Source organism: Diadema antillarum, unplaced genomic scaffold, assembly GCF_040938485.1.
Source record: "Diadema antillarum isolate AM-2024a unplaced genomic scaffold, OU_Dant_1.0 seq00000275_RagTag, whole genome shotgun sequence".
Lineage (NCBI taxonomy): Eukaryota > Metazoa > Echinodermata > Echinoidea > Diadematoida > Diadematidae > Diadema > Diadema antillarum.
Window position 1 is genome coordinate 19,554 of NW_027271307.1, and position 21,562 is coordinate 41,115.

Here is a 21,562-nt window from a genome sequence, read left to right on the forward strand (position 1 = left end):
ATCTACTCTAGCTAGCTCTCTCGTTTCAGATAGTAAAAGTGCACTGAAGCCCGGATTCCAAAATCAAAGCGAAGACGTGTTGTCCCTAAAGCAGAGCCTATCTGGATACGTGAAAAATGGTCATCTTCCTTCCTCCCTCAAGCGATGAAACTGAGGCATCTTCTTCTTCCTTGGGTCCAGAACGCGCTTAGATAAGTCCTCCGCAATGAAGAGTTTTGAGTTGTGGTACAACTTGCACTCTTTCATTTTGCTGATACATGCTTTATGGACACGTTCTTTTGCAACGAATGTTGCAAAGCCAATATGTATCATTCTTGGCTTTCCATTCTGTTTGTAGTTGTGCAACGAGCTCGGTGTACGATGGCATCTTTCGATAGCTTTCAAGTCCTCAGACTCCACTCCAGCAAATCTAAGAAAGTCTGATACAACTTTATGACAGTCTTCTTTTCCACCCTCACTCTCAGGTTTTCCAAATATGACCAAGTTCTTCCTTCTGTTCCGGTTCTCAAGATCATCCAGCTTAAGCTTAAGCAACTCATTGTCCTTTTTCACAGCGTCAACCTCTTTGCGGACTTTTTCAACTTCAAAATCCAAATTTTGGATTCTTTCCTCCTGTTCTTGGATCTTCCTTGTGAGTTTCTCAAACAAGCTTTCAATTTTTGAGTCCAATCTGCCTTCAAAATCTCTGAACCTCTGTGGAGGAGAGTCCGTTAGAGCTTCCGAAAACAACGACCTCTTCACTGTGGTGGGCGCAGCCATGTTGTTAGTATCGATGTGACCTTTGACCTCCGGTAAACCTTGTTGCGTCTTGCCCGAATGGTCAGGGGAGGGGGGGGGGGGGAGGGGGGGAGGGGGGTGATCCCCATGATTATTCAAATTACCTCCTCACTGTACAGCACAGCACAGTATGCCTCTACTATACAACTAGATAACTGTGATATATCTTGCACATAATAGTGCGGATAGGAAATAAAATACAGAAGTTACATATCAATATCACATACAATGAGTTGGTGCAATCATACAGGAAGGGGGGTGGGGTGAGTGCTAATATTACTGTGACCCTCACATTTGCACCATTTTGTCCCCAGCATTGTAAATAAGAAAACAACATTTACTAGTAGATGGAATTTGTTTGAGGTCGTATTTGTTGTATGATCAGAGCTACCAAGTCTCACGCATTCTGCGTGAGACTCGAGCATTTAGGGGCTATCTCACGATCTCACGCATGGCACCCATTTTTCTCACGCATCGGGCGAAGTCTGCAACTTGGGCCTATAATAATGAGCATAGCTCAAAAAATTAAAGTGATAGCTGCAAATGAAGGTATATTTCCCTTTTGTCTTTCAAAATAAGTAAAAAATAGTCACTTAAGTATGCACCTGATCGCACCATTAAGAGCTGAAAATTGAAAAAGCTCCCTACCGTGGGAGGCCACAGGGGGGAAAAACCCCTCCCACACCCTCTCTCTCGCACACATTTGCATGCCGAGATGCCGAGTCATGAAAATCTCACTCATAAGATGTTTTTGAACTTGGCATCCCTGTACGATGGGGGAAGAGTTTGGACCTCCATATCTTTGGGGAACGCGTCGTGTTCTCAATGAGCATCACTAGTGACGTGCAACGACTTCACTGAGCTTCTTCCTTGGAGGATAGCGTAAATTTGGGCCCACAGCAGTAATACCGACATCTTCTTCATCTAATACGCCAGTACCGTACTGTCTTTACTAGTTATCGTCTTGGCTTTCACTGCTATCCGGCAAAAAAAAAATGTGCACTCAGCATATTCCTGTGGAGAGTCTGTTCTTTGCCTGTACTGTCTTCTCTGACAGTGTACACATTCTGGTCTAGAAGCCTATTTACATCAGTGTAAAGGGGACTCATCCCATTTATATCCTAGCTTTTGATGACCTTTCAGTGCTTTATATGGTACAAGTACAGTGTACCTTCTCTCTGTGATCAAAGGGGGCATCATTGGCTTTCTTGTCATATGTGTCTTTCTGCTTGGCTCGAGCACTGTCGGCATTTGCCTGGGCATTTTGATAAGCCTCTTGGAGAGTGTGGCAAAGTTTGTCAACGTAGTTCAAGATGGGTTTGTCATCATCTTCTTACGTACTTTACTTCTTTTCTAAGGATATGGCACTTGCTGAGTTTGAGGTTCAACCCATGCTCTCCAGAGGCGTGAGAAGACATGTTCTAGCCTGCTGAGTATTGCTCTTGTAGTGTGGAACTGAATATGATGATGTCATCCAAGTAGATGAGTAGTTCACTCAGATTCACATCGCTAAACACCATGCTCATCAAGCATTGAAAGATGGCCGGTGCATTGATCAGACCGAATGGTATCCTTGTGTATTCGAACATGCTCATGGGTGTGGTAAATGCTGTCTTCGTTGGTCCTCCTTCACAACTTGCACCTGCCATCAAGTCAAGACTGGTGAAGAACTTGGTTTTGCAGAGAGCATCTAGCGATTCATCAATCCTCGGAAAAAGGAAAGCGTCGCGGATGGTACGATCGTAGAGCTTTCTGTAGTCAACACATCACAACGAATCTTCCCATCCTTGCATACAATGATGATAGGGGAAGCAAATGGACTCTTACTTGGCTTGATGGTCCTTCACCTCTTTGAAGTCTGATGGTGCAATTCGTCTCCATGGCGTTCGGAACGGTGTCGGGTCTATGAGAGGGATGTCATGTACAATAGTGTTAGTGCAGCCAAAGTCTTTTGGCCCCTAAGAGACGACATCTGCATTCCTCTGTAGTACCATAGCCCTTGAAATGCATCCATTTCAGACGGAGTCAACGCTTCTGCAGGCAACTTCAGCTCTGGGGATGGGGAACAGACATCCTGATGCAAAATGTTTGCACAGCATCTGGGGAAGCTGATGCATTGCTTTTATTTTTTGGAAGCCTCTGCCGTCCATTGCTCTTATGACTCGTTGCCATAGGTCAGGAGCCGCATCACGAAGCTGCCCCTCAGCTTTTCTGCAACCCTCAGCGGGACTGGGGTATCCTGCTGATATAACGCTCCGCTGACTTTGAAAAACAATACATCAAAATCCGTCATGACGTCCTCTGTGTACCCTACGTCGAAGACTCCTAGTTTCCGTCTGTCTCAGAACCGCCAGTGAGTGTCACTCTCTAGTCACCTGGGCACAGGCTGTCATGCTTGTTGGTTCAGGTCACTGAACCATGCATATAAATGCAAGGTCCTGGCAGGGTCGCCAAAATGTTACCCATGTCTCAGGGTAGGGAACGACATCCCTATAATAAAAACGAGAAGAGAGAAGATCTTTAGAGGTGATGCTGGTGATGGCTATGAGCAATATGGCACCAGAGCCAACACTCCTCCAACCTCTCCTCTCGCCTCATGGAACACTCCATTCTGTGGAGGGGGGGGGGGGGGTTGTGGTACCTCTGACAGAGGTGCATCATTGTTATTTAATGTTTTCAAACAAAATTTGTAGGAGGGTGGGGAAACTTATAGATTATTGTTTGGGATGCTCATTTGTAGGGTGTCACATACCAATTTTAGGTGACCATCTTCAACAGGAGTGAAAGCAGACTCAACACTGATCCCCTCTAACTTGTCACATTCCTCAACCAAGGACATAAATGAGCGATTATGCCTGTGCCTTTGAGCTCGTGCAGAAACCTGGATGTGCTTGCTGGGATTGACGAGTAACAGCTTTCTGCTCTTGAATGTGGCGACTCCAGCATCTTTGGATCGGTTAGCGAGATGCAAACCATTTTGCAATTTTGGGCCTGGAATGCATTGAAGTCGGCAGACGACCCGGGCTTCACTTTCTCCATAAAGTCACGTCCATACTTAAGAGTGCAAACGATCTCGAGATGCATGAAAAGCATTGGTCCCAAGCAGACATACATGTATGTGACCTCCCTTTCCGCTTGTAGGGAATACCAAAGCTGGGACTGACTGCACCTCTATCCCCTTGATCACGACATTGAGCAAAATAACACCTCTGTGGGGGAACTTCTTGTCTGTTCGCACCCTCTATCCTGATTTCAGCCGGCTTAATATCCTACTTGCTAACGTAGGGATGGCGCGCCACATACCATGGTAATCAGATGTGATGGTAGTAACTTGGGATCCAGTATGCAAAATTGCATCACACACCTGACCATGCACAATGATTGTCATGTGGTTAACTGGGCCCATGAGCTCCATACCACATTTATTCTCTCTTGTCACCTGTGCTGTTCTATTTCTGTCAGGGCTGCATTGGTTCAATGTACCCACAGATTGCCCCTCGTCTGCAGGTTGGACTAGTTTAAAGGATGCTGCAGAGCTTCACGGAAGCCTAAGGTTCCTCTTCCTTTCCAACTGCCACCTTGGGGGATCCATGGTTGTTGCAGTCTGCTTTCAAATTCGGCAAGCCTCCTTTGCTGGTCCTCCACAGCCTTATGAATGGAACAAATCCATCTGCTGCTACTGTGTGTAGGCCATCTCGTGTATGCTCCTAGTGAGTTGCTCTATGACCTGTGTCTCCCTTGATGCTTCCTTTACATTCTGCCTGTATACCTGGGCCGAGGTCAGACGCTCCTTGGATTCGATCACATGTAATTCCCACTAAAGTTCTCGACACATCATCTCCCTCATCCTCATTGGGGCTAGATGTGCCTTGACCTTCTGGTCCCTCAAGCCAAACATGAACTGGGTAGTGAGCATAACATCTCAGGCAGACTGTTCAACCGTCGCTGCCTGGTCACCCTCATCTCTTGCGATTCTCAGCTTTGCCTCCAGTGCGACGGCATACTCTGATGGAGTCTCACTGGCCTGCTGCATCCTGGCGTAGAAGCTTGCCATGGGTGATGTCATCCATTCGTGGCCCCCATACTCGTCAAGAAGCTCTTGGAAAGCCAGTGCAGGCATCATTTCCTTGTCACCACGAAGCTCCAAATTCAGGATGAGGTCCCACGCTCTTCCCCCTGTGTGCCTAACAATTTCATTGAACTGCATTTGCGGTGGCATTGGGCCCTTAGATTCTAACACTTATTTCATATCACGCACCCAATCCTCAACCTTTATTCCCCCCTTACCTGTGAATACATTGACACCCTTGACCTGGTGTGATGCCACAAGCCTCGCAGAAAGGAACTGGTCTTGTCTGTGCACCAGCTCTGGAACGAGGTCGAATCCTGCCATTTGAAGCGGGGTTACAGCTGGCCTTGGGTCTTGCCATGTAGCTGAGGCCGTCTGGTCTGGCGTTGCCGTCGCTCTTGGCATGCTGCGTGGATCGTCTGTCGAAGTCCTAATATCACTTGGTGGAACGGGTGAGGCCATCTTGATTACTAATTGGACAGTGTTGCATTGCTATTTCTCTAAACCATATGAATTTATTAATCAATTGCAAATTTAAGTCCATACAAGCTTCCTTCTTTTCAGTAAATCCTTGGTTTCAGCACCAAAATTATGTGACCAGCTGGACATGTCCAGTAGTCCTGTTGGACACTGTCCGACACTGGAGTCAGCCAGTCCTTGTGTCCCTTCCCATTAAAGCTCTGACAATCACATTACAGCGTGTGCAGTGCTCTTGGGTCCATCCACTCGACAGAAATCTTGGAGTCTTCCTAGTACAAAGGATGAGGGACTGGACTAGCTAACCACAGGAGCAGGTTGATTAAAAAGATATCCTGCTTGAATGCCTTCTCGAGAATGGTCAATAGGAAGTGCCCCTTCTTAATCTCCTGAAGGACACCCTTCATCCCTCACAGGGAGATTCCACTTGTGAGGGGGGGGGGGGTGATCCCCATGATTATGCAAATTACCTCCTAACCTTACAGCATAGTATACCTCTACTATACCGTATCCAGGCAATTACCCCCAGAGGGCAATTACCCCCAGCTAAATACTGGGTAGTGGTAAGGTTAGAGTAAAGATTAGGGTAAGGTTTAGGGTTAGGAGTTTGGGTTAGGGTTAGGATTAGGTTCAGGAATAGGATTAGGATTAGGGACAGGGGAAGGGTCCGGGGTAATTGCCCAGGGGGTAATTGCCCTAGACCCATGACATACAGTGAGTGGCAATCATACAGGTGGGGGGGGGGGGGGGGGGGGGGGGGGGGTGAGTGCTAATATACAAATGATGAACAGGATAGAGTGCGTTAGTGGAGATGTAGCGCACTCGAGGGTATTTACAATTGTGAAACATGCACGAGGCGAAGCCGAGTGCATGTTGCACTACATTGTAAATACCCGAGAGTGAGCTGCATCCTCACTAACGCCACGAAATAATCCTGTGCATCATTTGTTTTATAAAATGGGTCGAAAACTAACAGCATTTTTCACGTACCTTTGTGGGTCAATACCAGTCAGCTACATGTAGCACTCACTCAAGAGTCAAGATGTCCAAAGATGTTCGTCCCAAACATTTACGCACGTCGCACTCGGAAATCCCGCACATATATATAAGTACTGTACGTATAAGAGTATACGTACGCCACACATGTTATGCACACAAGAAAGGCCGGCCGGCAGCCCGAACTAGAATTTGTTTACAGGATTGACAGCGCGTAGCGCGCGACGCACTTGTAACAACTGATTGAGTGCGCATTGCTAGTGTAAACATTGTGACGTCAGGCCGTGCATGTTAGTGAGAAATTAATGCACGCACACGTGACTCATTTCAGCGCTTCCAATTGGCTACATTCTTGAACCCATTTTATAATATTACTGTAACCCTCACACATGTATCAGTGCACTCCCGTTATGACAACCACAGGTTGTAACGAAATTCCTGATACAACGAAGTAAAAATTCAGGTCCCAAAATGACCATCTTTACATACTTACTCTTTAGTATACTGTTCGCTGTAAAGAAATTTCAATACACTGTATAACGAAAGAAAACAGCCGTTCCAGAGGACCCGTATTGATATACAGTAACTTAACTGTACGCACCATGCAGAAATTATTCCTGCATTTAACATTCTACATGTAACATGTATTGCCATGCAGCCACTAGTAATGTGCAAGTTGGATCAGAATCAATTTAGAAAATTATATGTATATCTTTTCTAAGGACAGCACTGCTCAAGTTGCTATGTGTCATTAAAAATTGCGATTAGTCCATAAAAATGATAAATATTCAGGTCATAGCAAATGTGTATGATTCCAGTGTGACAATGTAACTTGTTTTTTTTTTTAAGAAAATTGTTTTGTAAATAAAAGTTGATTTTTCTACAAAGAAAAAAAAAAGTTTTCAGCATCCATTGAGTTGTACAATTTTCTGTGATCATGAATTACAGGTACAGATGTACATGTACAATGTATCAGGAGCATATTCAGATTTTGCTAGATGAAACATGCACACACACACTAAGCCTTGTTTAAGTTGACAGATTGCATAAGTCACACAATAGATAAGCATCTGAGATTTCTTCAAATACTGTATTACATACATACATTATATGTACATTTGTACTTCTTTTTGAATTTCCTCTGGTAAGTACATTCATGTACAAGTTGACAAATCACCTACAGTATGTCAACATGGTTAAATAGTCCCAGGTGAGGAAATTCTATGTCAATTACATGGCATGAATCAACAGATACTTGTACAAAGTATGTACTGTATTATCACTTTCATATGATTCAAAGACACAATCATGAGTGTGCTACTAGAGTGTTATTGTAATGTAAGTTCTGTGGTGGTCACTGGCAGCTTAATGTTTGTTTAACCAGTAGAGTTATGAGTTAGTCTGATAATAAGGAAAGAGTAAAATCTTACAAGCACAAAAGTTATGACAATGTAAAGTTACATATCTAATTTCTGCAACAACAACACAAAAAAAAAAACCAGTTCCCATACAGTTGATCTGAACGAGAGAGCTGCTGATGTCATTACCTCACAATTTTCCATTGATCGTGTACAAAAAAAAAATTTACAAAAATTCACATTTTCAGCTATTGATTTAAGAGTAAACAATGTTATTCCTGGCCAACTACCTTCAAAATAATTAGATCGATATCAGGATTTGAGACTGGGGCATAATTGCCGATAAGAAAAAAAAATTGAACGAACTCTATGTACATACTGCATGTCAAATTGTGATGTGTGACATCGATGTACATTGTACTTGTATTTGAATATTCATATTTACTGTTCAAGAACCGTTTTGTGAAAATTAGCAAAACTTCAACATTTCAGAACTTCTGTAAATTTCATCTGATTTTAATCACACTTTCATGGTTGTGCTTGTAAGATTTTACGCTTTATTTTTTGACATTTTTCCCAGATTTCCCCTTTAAGCAACATGTTTCGTGTAGGTACACTGTTAAGATGTGTGTGAGATGGCGTCAAATGAATACTTGGTGTGTGTGCGTGTATGTCATTCTCATGTGCTCCAGTCAGCTGGTACTCGCTACAACTGTACATGTATTTTTAAGCCTGAATTCAAATTGGAATACAGTGCACTCCCGTTATAACGACATGCTCGGGACCAGCAGTTTTCTTTCGTTATAACGAAACTTCGTTATAACGGAACAAATACAATATATAACGAAAACAAGGAATCACGTATATATATCATATTTTGTTTGCTGAATACTCATCATACACTGGAAAGATATGTGAAATGTGATGGGATAACTGTATTGCAATGATAAACGCAAGTTCCCCTCAGAAACTGTGCGTGACACAAGGAGCGAACACACAGTGGTGTGAAGCGTTCACCGATGCAGAGACGCTCTAAATGCTTGTTCTGCTACGTATTTTCGAAAGCAATTCGCATTTCGTTATAACGGAGCACTTTTCTTTTGTTTTTCTTTGTCTGTGGCGCTTGGAAAAGACTTCGTTATAACGGAAATTTCGCTATAACCGTGTTCGTTATAAGCGAATTTTGTACAAAAGACTTTAATGGTGATAATTTTGGGACCAGAAGATTTACTTCGTTATAACGAAATTTCGTTATAACCGTGTTCGTTGTAACGGGAGTGCACTGTATACAAAAAAATATATGCTTGTCAGTGTGAGAGCTTGCAATTTTGTACTTTATGAATGGTGCATGTATACAGCACACCACACAATAATCTCCATTACAATAGCAGGCCCAAGTAATCTGACAGATAGATACTGCATGTGTTAGAAAATATTGAAGAGCAAACTCACTCTCCCTGACTGCCAGGTAGATATGCATCATGATGAAATTTCTGTTTCATCCACACAAACAAACACAGACACACATTATGTACCTGTACACATGTATACATAAAGAAACTCCACAAATTCAACATTGTGTGTACAATATACTTTAATTTTAACATTTACTACAAATATACATAATATAATAATTGTTTAACACAATGAAAATACAATACACATTTTGTGTGAATATGATGTAACAATCTGTTTTGTTCAATTTAAAGAGAGTGTGCAATAAAATCTGATATAGATATCTGAAACTCAAAACAGGAAGAACTTTGTACCCATACAATGAGATAGCTAATTTGGTTTTCTGAAGCATTGAAAATTCAAGTCCACAAGCATCGCCAGGTTTCTTGACTACACTAATGTTGTGACAGACCCTTGCTAGGGAGCAAAAACATTTCATGTAAATCATGTTGCAAATCTAGCAAACAAGAATTTCCCTTTTTATTAAGACATCTTGTACCATAACATCGGATGTTTTGTCAATAGCAGTTTTCACAAACTCTCAAGTCGTATTTTTCAGTCATGGCTGCATGTTCCAGTCACCCTAATCTCAAATCTCTCTCCTTATCAAAATGAATAAAATCTGAGATGGCTGAAGAGTGTATTTTCAAAGTTGCCACTAGGCATGTTCCATGCAAACATGATGGGTCACAAAGAGGGGAACCCCACTGAACAAGTTTTCTACCACCCTCCAATCAACAGTAAACTTTCAAGTTGTCAACAAATTGAGATCAACAATGTCATTCCTCGCAGACAACAGATCATGATGTAGGAACAATCACAGTTTCTATTTACAATTACACCTAGTGCCAAATAAAGATGACATGTGTGCAAGCGAACAGCTTTCCACTGTGTGGAATGACATGTCGCCTCTCTAGCGATACCCTCCTGGAATTGTGTAAGCCAACTGAACACAAAATATGGCATACTAGTACTTTTCTTACATTCACTGACCACCTTGCACTATGCTCAGTTCCTCTCCATCATGCTCTAGGGAGAATTGCAAATACATTGTATAATAATATACAAAGCTTAATATCATTCCTCAATTCCAGCATGGGTAACTTGTCATCAATCGTACACTTCGCCAGAAATTCACAAGCATGTACTATTCCGCTGCAAAATACAAGTACTTTGAATAATGAGGTAAGACATCGGCACTGCTCACGCTGCTGTTGATAGTGTGTTGTGTTTACATTCTTCTATAGCTGTCTTCACTCATCTCATCCAAACAAGCAGTTGTGCTGGCGGTGCGTGACATCGATATATTGTTTCAACTAATGCGTTAATCCACAGCTCTGTTTGCAGAGTTCTATTAGTCGTTGAGTTTAAATGTTGGGTGAGGGCATTGCAGTGCTCCAGCTTTCTATTCTGCTTCGTCACCATCCCCTTCAGCCTCCTCCCCCTCCTCCTCTTGTGCCTGGTCTGGTGCCGTCTCCGGCCTGCTCTCTGCCGCTTCTGGGGCAGCTTCTTGTGGTGCCTGGTGGGACAGAAAGGAATTCATAAATTTGATATTCACACAGTTTTACATCACCTCACTGGAGTACATACTATCAGATTCCATCAAGACCATGGCATTTCCTTTTTTTTATGCTAGTCTAAATACCTACTGTGATGAAGCAAAGTGGAATACAAAAAAGTCGTGCTCCTACAGGCAATTACACCAAACTTAGACCACTGATTCACAAGACACCAAGTACATGAAAGCCATCAAAACCTATCAGTTATTCTAACCAGCAAGGGTTGTCTAGATAAGAATTCATAAGATATAATTCTACCGTGACATTAACTACATCAATCATTACTCGAGATGAGCATGGTATAATTCATCTACAACTTGTATTTCGTTACAGAATTTGTGAAGAATTCATATTTGATAACTACAAGGTACTAGAAGAGACAATCAGTAACATTTCACAAACTATGGTGGCTACTAATATTTGGCCAATACAATGTTAGCTTTCAAGACTACAGAACAAAAAGGGCATCTATTGAAAATCGCCAAATTTCCTTTCATCAACATACATGTAGTTAAACACAGATTATCCAGTGTTTGAGTAGCAGCTATGACCAAAAAAAAAAAAAAAAAATGGGCACATATTCGGGTGGATACTTATTCATATCAACAAAGGGCTATTTGTCAATTAGCTGCAATTAAAAACTACTCAATGCAAGAATGTCTAATTTGAATAAAATTGGCATCACAGCTAGCATCCTCACCTCTTCAGCTGCAGGTTCCTGGCTCTCGCCGTTGTTCATCTGCTCTTCCAGGATTTGCTGAGCAGCCTCAGCAATGAGTTCAATGTTGGTCTGAGCAGACTCTTCAAGCTTGAAGAAGGCGGCCATCCTCTCCTTGACCACATCTCGGACAATGCCTGGACGCAACAGGGAGAAACAAAACATTAGTTTGTCTTTGAACAAAACAAGCACACAAATGTGACACATTTCACAGGAAAGTTTCTCCATGGTGACCACAACTTTCAGCCGCTTATCATTGCTAGTTCAGAGTAGGTAGTTGTTTTAAGTCCTCTCCACTGCAATACAATAATTTGGGGGGAGCTGGCTGCCACTCTATGAATGTTTTATACAAAGCTTTGGCTGTATACTTAACAATTTGAAATTTACGAATAATTCTCACAAAGCACTGTAAAATTTGCCCTTTGTTTTTAGGAGTTAACAAGGGTTTACAACTCATACATTCTACACGAACTCATCACAAACTATGTTACACCTTCCAAGAAAAGACGAATTATCAGTTTCTATTCAAAACTGCTCAGCATTGATATTCTTTTGTGCAATTTTCATATGACAACTACTACAATTTTGCACAGCACAGGGAAATCACTACTGACAAAACACAGTCTAGGGGACATGAGCTGATCATCTCTACTTGCAGAGGGTGTAACTTCTGAAAACTCACCATCTAGTACTGTCCTGCCCAGGACGGACTTGTCGATGCACTTTTCAACCTCATCCATGAGCCAGGGCATGAATCCCAGTTCCACGTCCCTCTCCACAGGGTCGTAGAAGTAGCCGTTGTCGTTGAGTGTGCCAAAGACTGACGGGATGAGGTCGGCCAGGTAGCTCTGAGCAAACGCTCTCGCTGCAATCTTCTCTGCTGTCTCCTTCTCCTTCTTGAGAACCTCTCGCTGCTGCTTCATTCGCCTCTCCTGGAAGATCAAAGAGCAACAATGCACATGCATGAGACTTGAGTTTGCACTAAGTAAAACCATTTGTATAGGTGAACCTCTATCTGGCAAACACTGATACATCGAGATTAGAGGATTTGTCTAGCAAAATTATCACTTCACTTACTCACTTTGTCTGTTTTAGCAAGTTATTGTTACACAAGAAAATTCTTGCCGCCCCGAACATCTCGCTATAACAGGGTTTACTTCTCTAGCAAAAATGCAACGCAATCACTGCTCGGGTGATGACATGTACTACAGGAATACACTTGTACTGCCAATGCAAATGAACATACCCCCATCAAAGCTTACATTTGAAGGATATACCTTCATTGACAAAATGAAGCAAATCGCTCACACTAGCAAACTTTTGTTCGATGGAGACATGGAACAAAAGATAGAAACATTGGAGCCTGGTCTGAGAGCTCACCTTCTCTTCTCTATGCCGCCTCTCTTGCTCTTCTAACCTCTGTGTCTCCACCAGCTCAGCGTTCCTAAGCTCCTCAAAGGCCCGTTGCTGTGCCCGCAGGTTGGCAAGCTCTTCCTCCTCCATGACCTCCAGTAAGGCCTGCTCCACTGTCTTCCCGACTAGGACCTCAAGGATGGGCTTCACCTCAATGTCAAAGTCAAATAGCTGTTCAACAAGGAAGAGAACAGAAATAGTCAATTGATTAGAGTATGGTTCTAAATATGACAATCACAGTGAAAAGTCACAAACAAAAGGTGGTATCTGATAGACTTTGGTTCACAGAGTATTGTGAAAACACCAGCATACTGTTAGAAAATTTTGCCATTTACCATAAAATCAAAGAATGCCATTTTAGAATCATATTTTGGTAACTCAAGTCCCTTGCTACTCTTTCTCAATATCAAAAGTTATCTCAGTCAGACTGGGGGGGGGGAGGGGGAAATCTGGTAGACACTGACACAAACCACACTTTTTTCTTTAATTACAAAAGAGAAAAATAGAGAAAATAAACACTGAAAAATTCTTTTGCTGAGAGGGAACTTGTCAAAGAGGTAAAGTCCACTTGTATCTGCACCAATCTCTGAAGAATTTATATTCTGACAGATTTTTTTTTCTTACAAACTTATTAACTCTGTAAGTCAAGAATGCTATGTGCTAGCATGATGTAGACACTCACATCTCCTTCATAGATTTGTGTGGCCACGTCCATGCCCGTCTTGGCCGGGACGAACAGCGGTGTCGGTGGTCTATCAAGGAAGGCATCTGTCTGGCATTCGACGTCGGCCTCCTCAACCCTGTCGCTCAGCTCCTCCAGATAGAGTTCGGTCTGAACATCGATGTGCTTGCGGCCCTCCACTGGCTCTGGTGACCTCGGCCTGAGCTGGTCCTTGGCACGCTTGGCGGCTATCTTACGTCTCCTAATTTCTTGCTGCCTTTGGATTTCAATAGGGTCTGGCTGAGCTGTCTGGAATGGTAAAAAAAAACAAAACATACTTTTGTTCTAAAAACACAGTTCTCAACCAATCAAGTGCAGCGCTGATATCAAAATCAGACACTGAAATAGTCAGATAAAATCACATTACTCAATGCACTGGGATCACTTTTCTATACCCCGAGATGTATAGCATGCCTTCTAGGTTCTATATCATGGAGAGAGAAAAAAAAAAGTATGTTCAAAAGGGAGAAAACAAACTTCATCAATATCATTATCCTTAATGAAATGCATGCTTCTGGAAAGTAATATGGTTCATTGCATTTACAAGTATTCACTGTCTTGGCTTTTGCATTATCTTCAAAATTTCAAATGATAACCCTTTGTGAAAGATTTGTTTAAAAAGTTGGTTTTTTTTTTTTCTAAATGGTTTCCTGAAAGTACACTCAGAACTTACAGCTGGAAGGGTGTGTTGTGCATATGTGTTTCCCCTGACGATCCTTCTGTCGTACATAATATTGCCAATGGGAACTGGTTCAGGATTTCTGTAAACAAAAAAGAAAACATGAGTTCAATGAAACAGATTTCCAAGACAGCCAATTTCGAAGATCTGCAAAAGAAGAAAAACAGCAATTACTGTAGTTATGGGTAAACTCGGCATAGCGGGTAAACTCGGCCCCCAGTGCGCACGTTACAACTATCTATAATGCGTGCGCTGGGGGCCGAGTTTACCCGCTATGCCAAGTTTACCCATAACTACGGTACATTCCTCTATCAGCAACTTCATCAGCATGATCGGAGCAAACAACTGTAACAAAGTTTGTACACAAAATTTTGAACATGCTGTGACATTGATTAGGGAGCCTCTTACTAGAATTGTTGATCTGTGTAACTGTTAGGCCTTTGTGTAGACTATAGACAATAGATAGGGAATAGGTAACCCCGGGACGCTCCGTATACACAGTTACACACTGTGGGAGCGTCCTGAGTCAATAGAGTGCTATATCGGTAAGCTTGAAAAACATACACAGTCTGTCACAGATTTTCGCACCTCCGTAGGTTTCGAATATCACGAGGAAAAAACGTACTTTTATAGTATACATAAGATTCTTTTATCTAATTAATACCCTTCGTTCACCTTGTTCTTGTTCACATTGGTCCAATGATCTTGAAAAAACGTTTTTTTCACGGCCATATACGGGTCCGTAGTCCTAGCTCCCCATCCCATTCACCATTTTCGAAATCAGTATGCAGTACACTGCGCACGTAAATATTCATGTGCTGGCGGAGTCGCAATGCGTTTAGCCTTCTGACAAGGCGTGCGCGCGCGCACCCACCCAGAAAGCAACGCAATATACAGCGAGAGGGTTTGCCAACAGTATGATAAGGCCTTGCCACAAAGCTACACGACTTGATGGCCAGCGCATGCGCACAAATCTCAAATCCATTTACTGTATAAGATGTAGTTCTCCCGAGTTCCTCTCGACCGAGTCGCATTTAACTCATCAAACCGAGCAGAAAGGGACTATTACCAGAACCAAAAGTTGAACGCAGTCAGTCTTCAACATTACATCTTCACCTGTAAGTCTTCATATTGCGGAATTTTTGCGATTTCATATTGATTTTTAGGCGCTATACTTCGCCTGTCATGATCATGTCTGCTACAATGCGCAGCCCCAACACGCAGTCGCAGTTAGGGAATAGGCTACTACTAGTGTAAACTTACTACTCTACCTGAAGTCTGGGACATATTATTAGACCCCTTTCTATTAGAAATTTGATCTACTTTTCTACAATCGTAGGAATACTCCGTTACATTGATTGAATCTACATCACACAGACCACTATTTTTCAGAGTAATTTATCTTTAAATTATCAGTAGCTCAGTTATCTCTTATCTCAGTTGTTCGTAGAGCAACTCTACCTCCTTCCCCTTTGCCTTGGTTGTTCCAATTTCAGCTGGTCGACTGAAAATATATTCTCGATTGGCCTACCGCCTAATTTCCAACCTTGAACTGATTCAAAATTGATTAGAAACATTCACTTACTTTGGTGTCGTCCATAAAACAGATCTATTTGATTATGGTTTAGTAATTTTAAGGCAGTTGAGTTACTTACTGTGCCAGTGGATCTCTGTATTTTTTCCTTTGAGGAACAGCTCGCGGCTGACTTGCGAACGTATACGTTCCACTCTTTTGCGGTAAGACCGTCGTCATCTTGAACGAAATATCCTCGTTATCGCTACTGAAATAGTTAAATAGTCCCCTTTGGAGACTCCTACAGCAATGCTTATGTTTTCGAAATGTAAAATCGCAAAATAATATGCAGTCCCGTTCTTGTCAAGATGCTATTCCTGGTCCTTTTCACTCGTATCCACGGTCGGATCGCACCTACGAAAATACGCGTGTAACTGCCCGGCGACGATCCCACTACAAACTGACAATGTGGCGGCACAATAAATACACACAGAGTAGCTAGGCACTGCAAGTACATGAGACCACTGCACTACACGCGTTGTTTGGGTTCGCAACCGAGCCGTGTAACTAGGGATATGACCCAAATATCACTTCGCTTCTTCACTGTTTCAATAAATAGAATACTGAAACATAAGTGAAGGGTATTTGCTTCAATTTTTTATTCCCGGAAGTATTTTCAAGTGAATTTGTTTTTAAATGTGGAGAATATTTGCAAAATAATATTGCACTTTATTCTATACGCGGATGACGATTCTGGAGCAGTCGCATTTAGCATAATTCAATGGGAGTAAATATTGCAGCCATAGCAACACTCACGTAGCTGGTCCTTTCATTCAAGTCAACGTAGCTGGCGCTCTGTGTGAAAGATAAGGTCAATGAACTTGCTCACGTTTCACCCATCTATCGACTCAACATTATCTTGCAGGGTACAATCCGCAAATATTTCAAAATGCTTCCACTGAGATCATTCTATAGGATAGCAGGAAGACCGAACATCCATGATAGGCTTCCGCCTTGTATTTACCAGGATTTGATTCCAAGGGCAGCTCAGCTGAAACAACCCATCTCATTTTCCAGGATCTCCGAAGACAGAAGAAGATTACACACACAAATTTGCTCGAGTGGGACTGGTATGAAATTGCTCATTAGGGACACGACGAAGAATGCCACTTATCCTACTGCCAGTCGCACGGGACACTCATTCATGCCATTGCCAATAGATTTTCAAAGCAGAGTTTTCAGTTCCACCCAGTTACGAACGAAGAAAGAAGAGTGAGTACATGTATACGAGTCACAAATTTCAAAGGCTTTTTCAATTTTTGATGACATGTAACGTTAAGTTATAGAACTGAGATGTCTGACGTAACAATCACATAACGTTCACTTTGACCTAAATTTACATAAATTTAATAATATTAATACAACGGAGCTTATTAAAGTGTTATTATGTGGTTTGTGGATGATGGAGACGGGATGCAGTTGAGGCCAGCATGGAGCACCTCTGTCCTCTCAGCTGAGTGCTCAACTCTAGACTCAACTCAAATAAATTTATAAAGTTTGTTGTTTGTTTTTTTATGCGCTCATTTGTCAGGCACTTACGTTATCATTGTGATCTGTAATAGTGTAAAAGAGCTGGGTGAATGCTTCAAGAATCAAGTCTCCAAGACCAATTGCTACTGAATTAAAAATGTAATCTCCGTAATGGCAAGCATTTTGTGTAATATCTACTGAATTATTTGTCCTTACTAATCAAAACTCAGACTAGAGGTCTATAAATAACATTTCAGTATGGCTGGTCTGGGTTAGAATAAACCATGAGTAGATTCGGAATGATTACTCTGAGTTGTTGAAATAAACCCACAAAGTCACCAAAAAATTATCCAAATGCAATGTCCGTAACTCTGCCTCTGGAATTGCCCAAATCTATGCAGCCTGAAATCTCATGACATGCACAAATATAACCCAAATAATAATCATTTCATGCATTAGGATATATCTGCCACAGGCAAAGTTGATTAATGATAACTTTCAAAGTTTCATCGAAATACTCTCTAGCAGGTGAGTGGTTTGGTAGTTTGCATGCACAAAAACTAAATGCTACGTGCTAATAACAATTGTGCAATCCTCAAAGGGTCAATCATTGCCCCATTTCGTAAAAGATGTTAGGATGGCAACTCTTGCTGGAATGGCAACTTCCAATAGCAACAGCCAATCAGGAAGCTGGATTCTTGTCATTACCATGACAATTGTCATTCCAGCAAGAGATGTTATCATACAACTTTATATGAAATGGGGGCCCAGATCTGTTCATTGTGTCATGAATCCTCATCAAATCTATCTACGGGGACTTAATGACAAAATTAATTGAAAAGGATGCACACTATAACAGAAATTGGTATTTTACTTTATGAATGAGTATCTATACTTAAATGTTAACATTTACTTTTTTGTTGGGTTTTCTTTCCATGTTTCAGAATTACAGTACATTTCATGAAGCAGGATGGAGAGAGGTTATCAGTGAAGGCCAAAGTTGGTGAAACACTCCTAGACACAGTAATAGACAACGATGTGGATATAGATGGTTTTGGTGAGTGAACCTTTTGTTTTCTTGTAAAGTTGACTTTGTAAGTTGACACTTACCTCACCTACTTCTTGTAGCCATGTTCATTTTGCTTGAATTCTTTTGGTAGAAGCATACCTGAGCCAAAAGCTATTGAAGGTAACTATGATTGCCTGCAGCCCAGTATCTATTGTGCATTGTGTACTGTGCCTCATGTATTTCACTCAATATGTCATGCCTAAGTGTTTGGCATTGTTTCTCAAAAAAAAAAAAAAAAAAACTTAGATTAATACAAGCATTTTCACCAGATACATTTGCCGTATGGCCTAAAGTTACGTAATATACCTTTATCCAGATTCAACAGTACCATGGTATATTCTTTTGCGGAGCTAAATGTTTTTCTTTATGTAAAATAAAATATGTATGATTTAGACATGACAAATATATCTAATGTAGTGCTCATTTGAATGTGTAGTCTTAAAATGTGTGATTTTTCAGTATTTCAACTGAAAAAGTTGATTTCTTGACAGTCAGAATGATATTGCAGGGAATCAGTACATGTATGTTATTGATCAGCAGAGGTAGACAGCTTCAGCTCCAGGCTTCAGAAATGCCTATAGGACGAAATTCTCACTCTGAAGCCAAACAGGAGTCTATTTTTTCCTTCTTTTTATTTCATTCTGGAGCCTGCTACCTGCTAAAGTGTCCCACTCAATACCTCTTAAACTCTTTTGATGCATGATTTTTATCACACTCGGAACAATATGTTTTCTTTTCTTCTCCTTTTTTTTTCATAATGAAGACGATTATAAAAGAAAAAAATAGACACAATTAAGTAAAAAATTCAGGCCTAAAAATGATTATTATTGAAGTCTGTGATGCGAAATTCCCTTTGGTAGCAACAAAATTTCAACACACCAAAGAAAGCTGCTGGACTCGAGGACTTTGTTTTTATGACAGGAGTCGCCCGCGATATATGACAGGTGGCCGTGATGAACCCAGATGCAACTATACATGTACATGTTCGTATCAGCTGGAGCAGGAAAGAAATGTACAGTGATCTAAATGTGTTGAGTTTGTGTCTTCCTTTTTGTCCAGGTGCATGTGAAGGGACGTTAGCCTGTTCCACTTGCCACCTTGTATTTCCAGAGGAAATCTACGAGCAGCTACCGGAGAAGTTGGATGAGGAGGAGGATATGCTAGACCTTGCTTACGGCCTTGAAGACACGTAAGCTCAACTCCAGTCAGAAATTCCTCTCCCATCCAGTCTCTCTCTCTTTCTCTCTCTGTCTCTATGTTTCTCTCTTCCTCTCTCTCTCTCTTGCTTTCTCTCTTGTTCTCCCAGCACCAAAGTGCTCCTTCAGAGTACACTTTGTGAATATATAGTTATGAATAGCTAATGAGGAAATCATATATATTGTAAAAGTGGAAGTTTTCTTGCATTTCATACTAGCACAAAAATTAAAAGCACAGGGTTTTTTTGCCATTTGTATGTAACACTAGTTTGCTTTTTTTATTGCACTGAATTAGAAATATGCAAAATGCATTTTACCCAGAAAATTGTATGCATTTAAATTTCCACTTTTACATTATGCTCGTTTGAATGTGAAGGAATGTGTTCAAACCATTTCCAGCTTTACAGCTCAAGATGGCAGTCTTCTGCATTCCATTTTCTCTCATGTTTACTGGAAAAATACCTACTATACAGAATATACATATGTTTTGTATTCTATGTTTATTGCAGTATACTGTTGCTTATGCTTATCTATTTGTGTAATGTTTTGTTATTTTGTCATTACATTTAACAAACCATAGATAGTGATAAACAAATATTAATTAGTTATTCTTTGTGTCTTTGAAATTTGTGATGAATTTTTATGTGACTGGCAGCAGAAATAAACCAAACCAAACCAACATAATGTCAGAAAATCTTCAGTGGTCTTAGGACTGTTAGTGTCCTGTCATTTTTTTAAATGTGTGTGTGGTATATAATACCATGAGGTGCTTCAAACCCACTTGTCTGCTAGCCCAGGACAACTAGATCTCACCCTGGGGGAAAGTAATATGAATGAGCACTTGCTGGTTTAAATGGGACTCTCATGCCATTGCTTTTGGTGGATTGGAGAAATATCTTTCATAATGCTGTGATCTGATGGAGTACTAGTGTGAGCTAGAATAGTTTATGGAAATGTGCTCTTTTGATATTGGAGAAACTCTGTTGGAAACTATGTGTTTTCACAATTTTACAGTATCTGTGTGACCCAGTATTTAATGGCAGTTTATGTATTCAGTCAAGGATTGATATCAGTTGCTTTCGAAAGGAGGAAGAAATCATGCTTGTTGCATTTGTAGTTAATCAGATGTGTTTTCTCTCTCTATGTCTGTTTGTTTCCATCATGGCAGATCCCGCCTTGGCTGCCAAATCACCCTGACCAAGGAGATGGACAACATGGAGGTTGTAGTGCCAGAAGGAGTCAGCGATGCTAGAGATGTATGACTCCAGTGGCAGCTGACGGACTAAGGGTTCGCTATTAATCTGGAACTTGCAGCATTTTGGATTGCGAAGATGAAGCAAAGCTTTTTGGTGGACATGCATGGGGGTAGCTGGCCAGTGGAAGTCTAGATGCTGCTGGCAGGCCTGATGGGAGTAGGAAAATAAAAACTTGTTTACCCCTCATTCTCATTCCTATCACATGGACTGTCTTGAATAGGGCCATTAGCTCACACCCGTGTCCTCTCCAGCAAAGTTCTAATATGCAGTAGCAATCTTCTTGTATTAATGAACAATTGCATGCTGCATATAATTATGAATATATACATACATATACATGTTTTATATCCTTTATTGTAGCCCAACAAGAGTGAGGAAAAATTTGAAGGTATGGGAAAGCGCGGGTTAAAGGGATCGTATAGTTTTGGTTGAGACCTTACTTCAGGATTCTAACATTTTTGGTGAGATAATGAGAAACCTCTTATGAACTGTGAAAGAGCATGTAATTCCAAGAGGAATTTGATGTTTATTTGATGAAAATTGGTTTTGAAATAGCTGAGATATCCAAACAGAGCAATCCTAATAAAAGGTGGGACCCACCCTTTATTACCATCATTTTGCTTTACTTTGTTTTTGGATGTCTCAGCCATTCCAAAACCGATTTTCATCAAATAAACTTCGAATTCCTTTAAGAATGGTATGCTCTGTACTATTTCATAAGTGATTTCTAGGTATCTCACAAAAAGTTAAGAGCCCTATCCTCATCTCTACCAATA

At 41.2% G+C, this 21,562-nt stretch overlaps 2 protein-coding genes across 2 annotated transcripts; one reads left to right on the forward strand and one right to left on the reverse strand.

Annotated features, from left to right (window-relative positions):
• Positions 1 to 9,457: 9,457 nt before the first annotated feature.
• LOC139729955 (radial spoke head protein 3 homolog) lies at positions 9,458 to 16,160 on the reverse strand. Its single transcript, XM_071640873.1, has 7 exons — positions 15,878 to 16,160; positions 14,217 to 14,304; positions 13,505 to 13,792; positions 12,790 to 12,993; positions 12,092 to 12,341; positions 11,392 to 11,546; positions 9,458 to 10,651 (listed from the first exon to the last, which is right to left on the reverse strand). Exons 1-7 carry the CDS (start codon positions 15,973 to 15,975, stop codon positions 10,538 to 10,540), a joined length of 1,197 nt encoding a protein of 398 aa, XP_071496974.1. The 5' UTR covers positions 15,976 to 16,160; the 3' UTR covers positions 9,458 to 10,537.
• Positions 16,161 to 16,760: 600 nt separating this feature from the next.
• On the forward strand, positions 16,761 to 21,124 carry LOC139729956 (adrenodoxin-like). Its single transcript, XM_071640874.1, has 4 exons — positions 16,761 to 17,007; positions 18,210 to 18,322; positions 19,394 to 19,523; positions 20,699 to 21,124. The coding sequence occupies exons 1-4, from the start codon at positions 16,868 to 16,870 to the stop codon at positions 20,790 to 20,792; spliced, it is 477 nt and encodes a 158-aa protein (XP_071496975.1). The 5' UTR covers positions 16,761 to 16,867; the 3' UTR covers positions 20,793 to 21,124.
• Positions 21,125 to 21,562: the final 438 nt, after the last annotated feature.